The 15266-nt window shown below is 48.9% G+C and overlaps 1 protein-coding gene across 1 annotated transcript in view; it reads right to left on the reverse strand.

Moving 5' to 3' along the window:
- Nucleotides 1-4722: 4722 nt before the first annotated feature.
- Nucleotides 4723-15266, reverse strand: part of GABRD (gamma-aminobutyric acid type A receptor subunit delta) — a 228984-nt gene continuing 218440 nt past the window's right edge. Inside the window, exons 8-9 of the mRNA XM_085609342.1 lie at nt 14996-15207; nt 4723-7128 (exon numbers count right to left, since the gene is read on the reverse strand). Of these exons, the coding sequence (XP_085465468.1) occupies nt 6820-7128; nt 14996-15207 (521 nt within the window). The 3' untranslated portion in view covers nt 4723-6819. The remainder of the gene's footprint in view (nt 7129-14995; nt 15208-15266) is intronic.

Genomic DNA, 15266 nt, shown 5'->3' on the forward strand with positions numbered 1-15266 from the left:
CCGAAGCTCCTGAACCCAGCCAAGCAAAGGGAGGCTCCCCAGGCACAATGGAACCCCATCCCGGGGCTTTGGCAGAGCAGCAGGCCGGGGGACAGGGCCTATGGCCGGAGCACACAACCTGGGGCCCGGTGGGCCCATGGACCCAGCCGGGGCTCCCAGAGGCGCAGGGGAAGCCTCCCCGGGCCCGCCGGAACCCGTCCTGGGCACCCCATCACGCGGCAGGACCGAGGACGGAGCCCGGGGTGGGTAGGCCACACTCCCCGGGGCCCTTGAACCCAGCCAAGCAGGAGGAGGCTCCCCGGGCATAACAGAACCCCGTCTCAGGCCTTTGGCGGTGCAGCAGGCCGGGGGACGGGGCCCAGGGCTGGAGCACCCAACCCGGGGCCTGGCGGGGCCCCTGGACCTAGCCGGGGCTCCCGGAGGCGAAGGGGATGCCTCCCCGGGCCCGCGGAATCCCGTCCTGGGCACCCTGCTATGCGGCAGGACCGAGGACGGAGCCCGGGGTGGGGAGGCCGCCTTCCCCAGGGCCCCTGGGAGCCACTGAACCCAGCCAGCCAGGGGGATGCTTCCTGGGCACAACGGAACCCCGTCCCGGGCCTTTGGCGGGTTGGAGGACGGGGCCCAGGGCTGGAGCACTCGACCCAGGGGCCCGGCGGGGCCCCTGGACCCACCCGGGGCTCCCAGAGGCAAAGGGGAAGCCTCCCCGGGCCCACGGGACCCCGTCCTGGGCACCCTGCCACGTGGCAGGATGGAGGACAGAGCCCGGGGTGGGGGGCCTCCCAACCTGGGGCCCCTGGGAGCTCCCCTGAACCCAGCTGAGTAGGGGAGGCCCGCGGGACCTCATCCGGGCAGCCTGCCACGCAGCAGGCCCAGGGACGGACCCAGGGCTTTGGTGGCATCCTGGCCCATCCAGCTGCCGGCTGAGGACCGCTAGGCCGAGAGGGGTCCCAGAGTACCCTGTCCCTTGTAATCCGGAGGAAGGCTACCCCTGTTTCTGGTTACCCGTGCACACCAAGAGACTCAGGGGACCCTAGGCCCGGACGTGCCAGACCTCCTGGAGCCCTGGCTGGGATCAGGGAGGCGAATGAACGACCATCGGGACTTCCAGGGCGGCCCGGCCATCTGGTCGCCCCATTGGAAAGCATGACGTGCGACCAGATGGCCGGGACCGAAAGGACGCCCATCTGCCCATCCGAGCCTTTGCCGTAGGGCTCCCGCCTGCCCTTGCAGGGCTCGGGGATGTGCTTCCCATGAGCTCAGAGACCCCGGCTGGGTCTCAGGCACGGGGCGGCGCGCAGGTGCCCTCGGGCCCCGGACACCTGGGTGAGGACTGCCCGGCACTGATGGAGCTCGTCCCGGGCCCTTTGCCACGGCACGGGCCAGTCAGAGGAAGCCCCGGAGGGTGGGGAGGTGTCGTCCGGGCCCAGCCCATCTGGTCCCCGGCTGAGAACCGCCAGCCCGGGAGGGGTGTCCCGGCATACCCTGCCCCTAGTAATCCAGAGGAAGGCTATCCCTCTTTCTGGGAACCCATGTACACCGAGAGACTGAGGGGACCCTAGGCCCGGACGTGCCCGACCTCCTGGAGCCCTGGCTGGGATCTGGGAGGCGGATGTGACCCCATCGGGACTTCCAGGGCGGCCCGGCCATCTGGTCGCCCCATTGGAAAGCATGGCGTGCGACCAGATGGCTGTGGGGGAAAAGGTGCGACCAGATGGCCGGGACCGAAAGAACGCCCATCTGCCCGCCTCGAGGCTTCGCGGTAGGGCTCCTGCCTGCCCTTGCAGGGCTCGGGGGCTCCGTGTCCTGAGGGGCTCGGCGACACCGGCTGATCCTTAGGCACGGAGAGGACCACCAGAGCTCTTGGGCACGGATGCCCGGGGGAGGACTGCCCGGGACCCATGGAGTCCGTCCCAGGCACTTTGCCACGCCGTGGGCCGGAGCCCCCGGACGGAGGGGAGGTGTTGTCCGTGCATAGCCCAGCTGGTCTCCGGCAAAGATCCGCCAGCCCCGGAGGGGTGTTCCAGCATACCCTGCCCCTACTAATCCAGAGGAAAACTACCCTTCTTTCTGGGAACCCGTGCGCACCGCGAGACTCAAGGGACCCTGGGCGCGAACGTGCCTGACCTCCTGGAGCCCTGGCTAGGATCCAGGAAACAAATGAGCCCTCATCGAAACTTTCAGGGCAGCCCAGCCATCTGGTCGCCCCATTGGAAAGCATTGCATACGACCAGATGACCGAGGGGAAAGGTGCGACCAGATGGCCGGGACCGAAAGGACTCCCTTCTGCCTGCCCCGAGCCTTTGCGGTTGGGCTCCCGCCTGCCCACGCAGGGCTCGGGGGCTCCGTGTCCCAAGGGGCTCAGGGGCTCAGGGGCTCCACGTCCCAGGGGGCTCGGGGACCCCGGCTGGGCTTCAGGCATGGGGAGGACCACCGGAGCTCTCGGGCCCGGAAGCCCGGGGAGGACTGCCCGGGACCCATGGAGCCCGTCTTGGGCACTTTTCCAAGCTGTGGGCCGGAGGAGGGAGCCCCCGGACAGAGGGGAGGTGTTGTCCAGGCATAGCCCATCTGGTCCCCGGCAAAGAACCGCCAGCCCGGGAGGGGTGTTCCGGCATACCCTGCCCCTACTAATCCGGAGGAAGGCTACCCCCTTTCTGGGAACTAGTGCGCACCGCGAGACTCAGGGGACCCTAGGCGCGGGCGCGCCCGACCTCCTGGAGCCCTGGCCGGGATCCGGAAGGCAAATGAGCCCTCATCAGGACTTTCAGGGGAGCCCGGCCATCTGGTCGCCCCATTGGAAAGCATTGCGCGTGACCAGATGGCCGAGGGAAAGGGTGCGACCAGATGGCTGGGACCGAAAGGACTCCCATCTGCCCGCCCCGAGCCTTCGCGGTATGGCTCCCGCCTGCCCTTGCAGGGCTCGGAGGCTCTGCGTCCTGGTGCCTGTCCTGGGCACTTTTCCAAGCCGTGGGCCAGAGGAGGGAGCCCCCGGACGGAGGGAAGGTGTTGTCTGGGCATAGCCCATCTGGTCCCCCGGCAAAGAACCGCCAACCCGGGAGGGGTGTTCCGGCATACCCTGCCCCTACTAATCCGGAGGAAAGTTACCCCTCTTTCTGGAAACCCGTGCACACTGTGAGACTCAGGGGAACCTGGGCGCGAATGTGCCCGACCTGGCTGGGATCCGGGAGGCAAATGAGCCCCCATCAGGACTTCCAGGGCAGCCCGGCCATCAGGTCTCCCCATTGGAAAGCATTGCGTGGCCGAGTGGAAAGGTGCGACCAGATGGCCGGGACCGAAAGGACGCCCATCTGCCTGCCCCGAGCCTAGCCATAGCGGTAGGGCTCCCGCCTGCCCTTGCAGGGCTCCGGGACTCTGCACCAGGGACCCTTGTCCCAGGCAGATGGACACTTGGAAGGCCGCAGGACGGGGGCTCCCACTCCCCAGGCCCTGACCGAAACCCAGGCCCCGGGGCCGGTCCCTGCTTCTCAACCCAGCCAGGCCGGGGAGATCGGGGAGCCTGTCCGAGCATGAGAGACCCCTGTCCCGGACACACGGACCCTCAGGACGTGCGCTTGTTTTCCACACATTTTTTCCATAATTCCGCATAGTGGCATTACGCCAATTCCGCCCAGCCCTAGTCCTCATATGTAACTGCTAACGTTCTGATACAAAAACAGAAACAGTGTCAAAAATGTACTTAAAACACAAGTAGTGCGAGCGACAGCCACTCGTGTTCTGGTCATTTGCATTGTTCCTGCGCTACCATGCTATAATTCTGCTGCAAATGCAACACATTTATGCGTTGTTGCACAATGGCTTAATTTTGGGAGCATGAAGTGAAATTCCCCAAATTATGCCGGCATAATTGGATTTTCACCCTGGCCTAGTTAACATATTGAGTAGTATTGCATTAGGTAATGGTAACTCCTCTAATTTAAAGAGCTTACAACTGCAGAAGGTATTATGCGCTGTATGAAAACAAGGTATTATTATGCTGTCATGCTCTGAAATGCTAATTGCTGACTAATATTTCTTATTAACTGACGCTAAAGGGGTCAACTGTGTGCAAGACAACATGATAGCCAATGGTGGTAGTTCTACAGATTGAGATAACAATGTCATCAGTTAAAGACGTATTATATAGACGGTCTCAGAGGGGCTATCTAAGGCAATACACGAGATTATCTCAGATATTTACACACGCTAATTTCTGACATCGCTGGGGTGCAGATTTCCGACTGTTAGGAATTTACTTTACTTTTCCAATTTGTATCCACAAACCAGCAGCAATTGTAGCTTTTCAATCATAATCGTGAAAAAGTGAATTCCTTTTCATGTTTGATAATGTACACACATATATTTTCTGGTATAACAACACAGCAAATGCAAACACATTTTTTTCTCTGCAGGCAAAACCTTGCTCCCCTTGGAGAGCCCCCTCCCCAATGCTGCCACCAGTTTTTGGGTTCGTTACTTTGCCCTCCCACCCAAGGAAATCTTCAGCCTTTTGCAGGGTGGTAAGGGCTCTGGGGCCAGTCTGTGACTATCCACAAAAGTGTTAGTTTGTGGGTGTTCATAATCTTCCCAGGAATTCCAACTGTAGAATAACCAGCCCAGAGGAAATATTTACTCATGAAACATTAGTGTGTGTAAATCCTTTTATGGGCGTGCAACTGCCTTAAGTGCTTTACAGAAGCCATTCTACACTTGTGCATGTCATGCGTGCACATGCAAATAGATTTCTGAGTGATACCCCCACAGTCCAAAGATTAAGAAGTGCTTTTATTTGAAACACCCTAAACCTCAAAATACTCAGAGGACATTCCTGCTTCAGCTTGAGACATTTCAGTTTCATACAACAGGATGTGCATTCGTGCATTCTGTATCCTACACATCTCATCAAATATTTTTGGGATGCCATACCCTACATTTAAAAATAATTACTTACAAAGAACCAGAGGTAGAGAGCTAAAAATGAGACTATAAGGAAATAACAAAAAGAAGGATGGATGAATGGCTACGGGGATGACGGGATGGATGTATAAAGGCTAGGTAGACCAAGCTTCTCCAACAATTAACTCATGAGCTACTGTAAGCTCTAGCTACCTACATATACCTTCGAACGGAGCCGACGGCTGCTTTCAGTTTTTCAGATTCATCGCATGCTGGCCCTTATCAAGGAGGCCCACACAGTCACATTAATTTGTGCACGTGCAACTTTTCTTTGCCACGATTCCACGTTCTGGACTGAGCTCGCACTTAGCTCACAAGAACACCAGGGGGAACTTAGGACCTTCTCCCCCAAGATCGTACATCACTCAATGCCCTGAAGAAGTTCATTGTATATGAACGAAACGCGTTGGCTGGTAACTTTAACTGTTGGATGCTTATGAAAATAAAGTATTTACTAAGACAATACAAACATGACTTTGTGATTTACTGGAAGATAACTTTTGCTTCAAAGTAGTGCACCACTCCAATTTTGGGTTCACTGTAAGCTCTAGCTACCTATAAATAGCTCTCCTGAGTGCAACCTAGCTCACTAAACAAGAAGCTTTTGTTGGGATGGATTAATGTATGTATTCCAAAATTGAAAAGTGTGAATTTAAGAGAAAAGTGTGTATTTTCAGATCTCATAAGCTGCTGTTTGGAGAAAAAAGGCTGAATTTACAAATATATCTAAAGCTGATATTTGAGTGATTAATCATACACCTTGGAGGGACTTATTAACAATATTATTAATTTAGTTCCAGGGGCATTGCATTTATGGCTGTTATGTTCTACCCACGTAGAGGCTTTCCAGAATGACAATGCATTTTTATTACTGCCGCCAACCTTTGCTTGATGCATGGTGGTAAGGTGATCACTTCTGTTAATCCTGCAAATAGTGGCCATTAATGTATTCTTATCTGATGTGGTCAACTTTACAATTCTGATAATATCAATAGATCTGGATGATTTCATTGACCATAAACAGGTCTAATTGCTGAAAAGGTTGGAGGACCATGGGGTAGACAAATGCATGAGCTGACAAAGTGAATGATATGTGTCGGGAGGAAGATATGGGAGGTTTAGATAAACAGAAAAAGCAAAAGAAAACAGAGCTCAGTACAGAAAGAGAAGGAGGGAGAGAGCGACCAAGAGTGTGTGTGAGGGAGAAGCAGTCGGATAAACTGGCAATGTTATGTCACTGGACACATTAAACATTTAATGCAAAGTGGTCCATGCAACTGAGGTAAATCCATGCTGTGGGGAAAAGGTAATTTCAATTTCTTACGGAGGAAAATACAAAATAATGAAAGAATGTCATATATGGTGAAAAGTCATCCGCAGTCAAAACCTTCATAGGCAGTCTTCACTGTTCCTGCTTCCTTGGTTGCATGGGCTGGGTTCACAGACATCAAGTTTTTATCAAAGTCAGATGGACCTGCATATCCTTCCCGCTCTGGATAGCAGGGAGTACTGCCAGCCAATGGTTTTGTGCCCCATTCTGCACCATTATTTGTTTTTTTCATGGTCCTCAACATTTGAGATGTATCTCAGAAGTGCAGCTACTGAATGGATGGTTATGAAGAATTGGGAAACATGGCTTGTTAGTCTCTGGAGTCCAAGAGATTTTCCATATGAAGCTGACCTTGGCATAGAAGTTCAGGTAACAACCTGTTGTTTACCTGTCTGCCTCATTGTGTTTTCGGAGACCTTTGATCTGAAACCCTGAGGTCATTTACTAAGCTTTGTCTTGCTCAGATATCTGAGCTTCTCAGTTTTACAGTGATGGAAGAACATTTCCATCAGGAGGCCGGTTTCATGCTCTGGGTAAAGTTATAAGGTATAAGCGACCCAGTAGACAACGTTCACTGCTGCAAAGGCAGCTGGGAAAACTGCCCTTGCATAAATGTCAATAGTGTCTGCATCTATTGGCTTGAATAGCGACTTGAGGGTCTTTTTCAGAGGTTTCGATTTGTGTTGCCTCTTGGCTCGTCCATTTTCCACCTCCTTGGCTCTACGGGTAGCTGAGAAGAGGTTTCTACGTGCTCTCCGATGCCTGTTGGATATCGCCAGTTCTTGATTGACACCAGCAGCGGAGAGAGAAAATAAAACGATGGTGTCTTTCCCTTGCTTCATATTGCCCTGCAAGTGAATGGGAGAGAAAGAGAGAAAGAACCAACTGGTCAACTGTTTCATGTGTAGCATCATCCTAACACATCATAAGCACGTTATTATTGCCTGGCGGCCATAATATATGTTCTCTACAATGTCTGCCAAGAAGGCGGGTGGTAAAATGTGACAACATTTCTCATTGCTTTTCACACACAATTCTTGGTATCGTATAAGAATACAGGGCCTTATTTAGAATTTGGCAGATCTATATATCTAGAGTTTACGGGGGCCTCTGCAGTCTAAATAGTGGGGGGGGGGGACTTCAGATGCTTTTTGTTGACATCCGCCAAACTCTAAAGAAGAGACAATCAACTCAGGTGGGATGCCTTTTGCTTTTCATTCTTTTTTTCCCCATTTGTTAGGACACTGTCCTTTGATTGTGTGCTGTCTACTTTCATGTTCTTTGGCCTTGGTGTCCCTCTCTCTATACTTATCTATCACCTTCCAACTCTTTCCCACTTTGTTTCCAACTACTCACTACATGGATGCTCATCATAACACCATGGATGTCAGTAGTATGGCAATAATAATGGCCACCATTGAGCCAGGGCTCGATAACATATTGGCAAGGATGCCCACAATATGTCAGTCCTGGCCATTATTATGGTTGGGGTTGCCACCACTATGCTGGCATATTTGAAATTAGGCAAGTCATGCTCTAATTATGTTAATAATGGCTGTCAGTACTCCACAACTAGACCAAGAATTTCAAAAATGTTTAAAAATGTCCATTATTATGCCTGTTATTATGAACGGATACAATTGTAACAGAGATGAACCCCTCATGATGAGGCCATATATACTTTGGTGATCTTTAACACAAAGCATAGCTTCCAGGGATTAATACTGTTGGTTTGTGGGGACACAATAGCAGACACATGCACATAAATGCACAAATGCATACACAGACACATGCACCTGAGGCTTTTAGTGTTTCGGCTCTGGGCCCAGATCATGCTTTCTTAACTCCTGGGCTCATCCTGCACCCAATTCACACATTTCACTGGCTCCAGCAGCCCCACACTTCAGCGACTGTACACTGGCTACTGCTCCAGCTACTGCTGGCACACTCCTTTCCTCGCTCTTTGTTCACACATAATGTGAATGATAGAGGAGCACCTACTACATGGCCAATCTCCTTGTGCCTTTGCTAGACTGAGAGTGGAGACAGATGGTCATGTGGCAGACCCCATAGGCTTAGTGAGTGGGCTAGTACTTGAAAAGATTACTAGGGCTGCAATCTGCACTGCAAATAAGCATTTCTTGCATTCAATTCTGATTTTTAATCAAAACGATTTTCAAACAAAATGTACATTATCATATACATATACTTTCATGCTTTTCAATTCTTTGCATAAACAAACTGAGATTGACAAAATTACATATTTTCTAAACAGAACAAAATATGAGTTGAATAAAACACCCAATGTATTTCGGGACACTAGGTCCCTTCGTCAGGGGTATGCTGTAAAAAGAAAAAAGAAAAAGGAGATAATTTTTTCAAAGTCTGCACTTTTGGGATCAGATGTGATGTTAAGTGCTATTATAGTGTGTGACTGCACTGTGCTCCCCTCACCAAAGTGATCGAAACACATTCCGAATTATTCATAATACCTGATTTGAATTGAATGCAAGAAATGCTTATTTGCAGTGCAGATTGCAGCCCTATTAATCTTTTCAAGTACTAGGCCACTTACTAGGTTTAATTCATATGCTCCGCAGGCATATTTGCAACGCTGCACGCATATCGAAATACTTTAATTCTAATTTACTCACTAGTGTGCGCTCACCACCCACAAATACAGACCCCATAGGCTGACACAGTGTGTGTTTGAATATTATCACAAGACTCTGTAATTGCTTTGCATTAGTTTGCCATTGGCTTGGCTGGCTACCATTCTAAAAGTCTGAAAATGAGCACTACTGCCTTCTTTAATAACCACATATCTTCTGAATGGTACCTCTGAGAGGTATTTCTAGGGTGTTCAGGAGCAACCAGTCGATCACAAGCTACTCGTTGGAGACCCCGGCTAGAGATAGAGTAATTGTAAACGCAGCGTTTAGTCTTATTTTTCATTTTGATATATGATATTGTTTTGAAATTATATATAAATTGGTGTTTATTGCTTCATGAATACATTTTTTTAAAGGGGAGTACAACGTAAAAGTGTTATGATGAAAGTGTTTGGGATACTGTTGTTTTATTCAAAAAAGTTTGACAGCAAATCATTTAAATGACAATGGCAACTGGTGAATAACAGTGCGACATATGACAGGCTAAGGCATTCAAACAGCACCCACTTTTTTAAAGAAAAATTACCATAAACAAACAATTACATTTTTGTACAAGAAAAATAAATAATTCAAAGAAAACATTGGTTCTTAATTAAAAACTACACTGCACATTTCATCTGTATTCTAACAAACAGGCTGCTTGATGTCCCATCACTAAAACCTAATACAAAAACAAATATACAATTTAACTATCCATGAGATGCCCTGACTTTGAAATACAAATCAAATCCTATGGATAAAGTGGCTGTGGCTGACCTTAAGCACGCACTCTCTCTGTGCATTTTGATCACATGAGGTAATACAGCCAGCTATCACTGTCTTCAACCAGACCACAAAAAGGTGAGCCAGTAACCAAAGTTTCTCAAGTGGAGCACCAGTTGGCACAGCTAAGACACACAGTTAAGCAGAAGGGAGTGTTAAAACCCACACAGAAAGGAGGGATAACACTCATAATTTACCAACAGGAAGAGCGTGGCCAAGATGGCGGCTGAGTAGGTCGTGCCTGCTTGTCGCTCTGATCCCTCACCCAGACTCTGGCCTACCAGCTACGAATAGCCGACCCTGGGGGGTTGAGGAGCATTGCCGACACCCCCTGACACTCGATTCTGTGGCAACCCTGGCCAGGGGGGCGGCAAGGGAGACATGGCGCAGATCCCGATAGTGCTTGGATCCCGCTCCCACTGCACCGACTTCACGGAGGGACGAGCCTGAGCGGAGGTGTGCAGAGCTCCCGCAACTGCCAGACGTTCCGGGAGCGGATGACGTGGACTGGTCCTGCTGAAGGCACAAGGCCCCCCTCCCGCCAGAGCCTACCGGAGGTGAGTGGGGCTAGTTTGGAGACAGGGGAAGGGAGTAGATACCTCATCGGCGGCTCTGATCCCCGGGTGCCACAGCTACGTGAGGCCGAGAACTCCACAGGCCTATGCTGCTGACTGTGAGGCTGGGGGAGGGGCAGCCTTCCAGCAAGTAGCGCAATAGGGGCTGGTGCCCTGAAATTATCTGGTGAAGGAGGCAGTGGGAATCTTGAAGAGCCGGTCTGGGATGCTGCAGCACGCTCCGTCTCTCCTCTCGCCACCCTGACTCACTACAGGGAGGGGCAGGTGTTACGGGAAGGTCTATAGGCCTGAACATTGAAGACTGACCCCGGGGGCGGAAGCCACTGCACCGCCCAAAAGGGGACCCCGCAGTATACCTGCAGCAGATGGGAGACAAATTGGACTAGGACCGGGAGGCCCCAATGAAGCAAGGTGGTGCAGGGCTCGTGGAGGCCGGAGACGCTCCAAGCCAGAATACTTGTACAGCAAGGGGGTCCCTCAGGTCTACTAGGGCCGACCCCTGACCGGGATATTGGAGCGAAGGGCAGTTCAGCCCACAGAGATCACTCCACCTAAGAAAGCGGCGGCGTACGGCGGACGTGGAGGACTGTCCGGGTAGGCCCTGAAACCTCGTGGCCTAGCCTCGGTGAAACACAGGGCTGGACAGTGCGGCAGAGCATCTCCCCACCTTAGAGTAATTGGTCTAGACCTCCAGCTCCCAGCTCAAGCCCTAAGCATGGATACCAGGGGAGAGGGAGCAACCATAAGCCATGGCAACCAGCGAATCGAAGAAAGAACGCTCAGTAAAGGAGCTCCTACTTGAAAGCAGCGCTGGAGGAGCAGAGGCAGCCCCTATTCTGAGCGGACACCCAGTGGACCATGAGCAGGGTGAGGTCGAGGGCCCTTTCACACGCACCTTCCCCCAATCCCTTTTTGCTTCACTGAAAGGGACCTTGGGGGCCAAGAAGCCCTCCTGGTACCTCCTGTAAGTCCTACGCAGTGGAATTCCTGAGAGTTGGTTGGAGGCCCAGCCCCCTTTCTCCACCACTCTGTACACGTGACTGCTAGTTAAAAAAAACCTTAGAAATTCAGAAAAAAAACAAAGGTTACAAGGACGTTATAGTTAGCAAATAGAATTTAAAAAACCTTAGAAATTCACTAAAAAAAGCAAAGGTTACAGGGACGTTATAGTTAGCACATAGAATTTTAAAAACTTTGGAAATTCACTAAAAAAAGCAAAGTTTACAGGGACATTATGGTTAGCAAATAGAATTTAAAAGACCGTAGAAATTCACACAATTCGTACAAAACCAGAGAAATCCAGCCGTTATAGTTCGCTGGGCTAACTATAACTTGCACCCCCGCAATGCTCTGCTTATGACTTCACATATTACATCACTCATGACATGGTCAGTGACATCACTCATGACATCTTTGATGACATCTCAAATGACATCACTGATTACATCATCCACATCATCTCTGACGTACCCACTCACACCCCTATAGAATCTTTTATACACCCACTGCCACACAACCATTCACAAACCCATTGACAGAGCCATACAGGCACTTATACAGCCACTCACTAATTCATAGATCTACACACATATCCACTTGCTCACCCATACTGCCACTCATACTCCCGCTCAGTCACCAATACAGCCATTGACATATCCACTCATATACCCATACAGGCACTCACACACTGAGTGAGTCCCCCATAGAACTACTCACACACCTACATACTCACCCATACAGTCAATCACGCAGGCACTTACTAACCCAAACAGTTACATACACATACACTGACTTGCTCATACAAATAGTAACACATACTCATTCACCTATACAGTCATTAACAGAAGCATGTACTTATCCATATAGCCACCATCACATTCACTCAGTCACACAGTCACTCATATACCCAGTCACTCACCTATACGGCCTTTCACATACCCAGTTACTTGCCCATACTGACAAAAACACTCAATCACCAACACAGCCATACAGACACTCACTCACCCACACAGCTTCTCACAAACATGCTCATTACCCCATACAGGCACTGACTCACCCACTCACTCATACATACAGGCGGTCACACACCTCCTCGCCTACACACACAGACACCCAGATGACAATAGAGATAGTCAACCAATCAAACACCCATATAGCCATTCACGTTCCCACTAACACACTGATACACCCACTTAGATATCAACTGACAGGCAGATACATGCACACAACTAGTCACTCATCCATACATTCACTGAGACACCACATCACTCACTTATAGAGTCAGTCACACACCCACTCAGTCATCCAAACACCCACTCAGACATCCAAACAGTCACTCATACACCCACTGATTCACCAATACACCTAAGTGTATATTTAACACTCATACCCTTTTTAAAAACACTCACAGTCACTGGACGATGACATCACTGCTGTCATCTGTAATGTCATTTGCGATGTCATAAGTGATTTCACTGACTATGTCATGAGTGATGCAATATGTGAGGTGATAAGCAGGACCTTGGGGGCATGCAAGTTTTAGTTTACTGAGATAACTATAATGACTGGATTAAAATGTAAAAGATCAAAGTAATTCACCGAAAAAAACACAGGTTTCAGGGACGTTATAGTTAGGAAATGGAATTTAAAAAAACACAGAAATTCACTGAAAAAAACAAAGGTTACAGGGATGTTATAGTTAGGAATTAGCATTTAAAAAACCTTAGAAAATCACTGAAAAAACCACATGTTTCAGGGATGTTATAGTTAGGAATTAGCATTTAAAAAACCTTAGAAATTCATGCAAAAAACCACAGGTTACAGAAACGTTTTAGTCAGGCTGACATTTCACTCGTACAAAACCTGTGAAATTCAGCCTTTATAGTTAGCTGAGCTAACTATAACTCGTGCCCCCGCAATGCACTGCTGATGATATCGCATATTACATCATACATGACATGGTCAGTGACATCACTGATAACATCACTGACGACATCTCAAATAACATCACTGATTACATCATCCACATAATCTCTGATGCACCTACTCACACCCCAATATAACCTTTCTTACACCCACTTCAAATTTCAGACTACCATTCTTGAAACCAGAGACACACTGATGCCAGTACGTAAATACCCACTAACTGATTCATAGGTCTACACACACACCCTCTCACTCATACAGCCACTCATACACCTAGTCACTCACCAATACAGCCACTGATACATCCACTCATACACCCATACATACACTCAGACACTGCCACTCACCCATAAAGCTACTCACACACTGAGTCACTCACCCAAAGTCAATCACACTGCCACTTACTCACCTATACAGTTATACACACACCACCTCACACATTAATACAGTTATTAACACATACTTACTCTCTTATACAATCACTGATACAAGCACACACTCATCCATACAGCCACTCTCACAGTCACTCACTCACACATACAGTCACGTGTACACTCCAACACTCACATATACCACCTTTCACATGTGAAGTTACTCACCCATATACCACTGAGCCATCCATTCACTCACTGGCACAGCCATACACACACTCACTCACCCATACAGCCTCTCACAGACACACTCATGAACCCATACATCCAGTGAATCACTCACTCACACACCCACGCAGGGAGTCGAACACCACCTCACCCACCCACACAGACAGGCACCCATACAGGTACGCAGACAACCAATCAATAACCCATATAGACACTCATGTAGCTTCTCACCAACCCATGCAGCTACTAACACACCAACTGACAAACTAATACAGACATTCACACAGATTAGTGTCTCACCCATACATTCACTGAGACACATCTAATCACTCACTTATACAGTCAGCCATGCACCCACTGAATCATTCATGCAGTCACTTATACACCCACTCATTCTTCAATACAGCTTGGCGTATATATATAACATTCTTTAACTTTTTAGAGACACTAACAATCACTGGATGATGTCATCAGTGATGTCATTTGAGATGTCATCAGTGATGTAATCAGCGATGTCACTGACCATGTCATGAGTGATGTAATATATGACGTCATCAGTAGTGCATTGCGGGGGCGCGAGTTATAGTTAGCTCAGCTAACTATAACAACTGAATTTCACAGGTTTTGTACAAGTGAAATGTCAGCCTAACTATAACGTTCTTGTAATCTGTGTTTTTTCAGTGAATATATATATACATATATATATAATGTTTTTTTGTTGTTGCAGTTTTAACATACATAGTGAGAACTTGGCCCAAAGGTTCAGAGTGCTTTATATGAGCACCAAATTACAGTACACACAGTCAGATTTTATTTTTTAAAGGCATGGGGAGATTAAGTGATTAGTCTAGCATCACAGGATGTTGAGCCGACGCTAGTACTTAAACCTGGTTCACCAGTTCCAAAGTCAGAAACTCAGGCAATGAGGACACATCTTGTCCTCAATATATGCACTATTCCTACAATTGTCTGCATTCCAACCTGCAGCACTTACATTATACCATTCAGGGGAAAAACCAGACACTGCTGTATCAGTTTTTCCCAATACCAGCGTACCAGTCATTAAAATGAATACCATAATATATTCATGTTAATAAGATAAACAGGAGCTGAAAAAATTATTTTATGAGAATATATGTGCTTTGAAATAAATTGTTTTCATTGACAATAGGCACTACTGACCTCACCACTCTGCTTGCTCGCATTTTTCTTGGCCCTCTGCTTCTTCATGTAGTCTGCATTAAAATGGGCGAAGGCATACTCCACCAGGGCGGCGAACACGAAGACGTAGCAGATCCAGAAGTAGACATCCAGGGCTTTAATGGCTGATGCCCTGGGAAGAGAAGAGCGAGCGCTGACCATGAGAGTGGTCATTGTAAGGACAGTTGTGATACCTGGGGAGAACAAGAGAAAATGATGTATTCTTATATGTGATCACAAGTAATCCCTTGGT

Source organism: Triturus cristatus, chromosome 1_2 (assembly GCF_964204655.1).
Source record: "Triturus cristatus chromosome 1_2, aTriCri1.1, whole genome shotgun sequence".
NCBI classification, from domain to species: domain Eukaryota; kingdom Metazoa; phylum Chordata; class Amphibia; order Caudata; family Salamandridae; genus Triturus; species Triturus cristatus.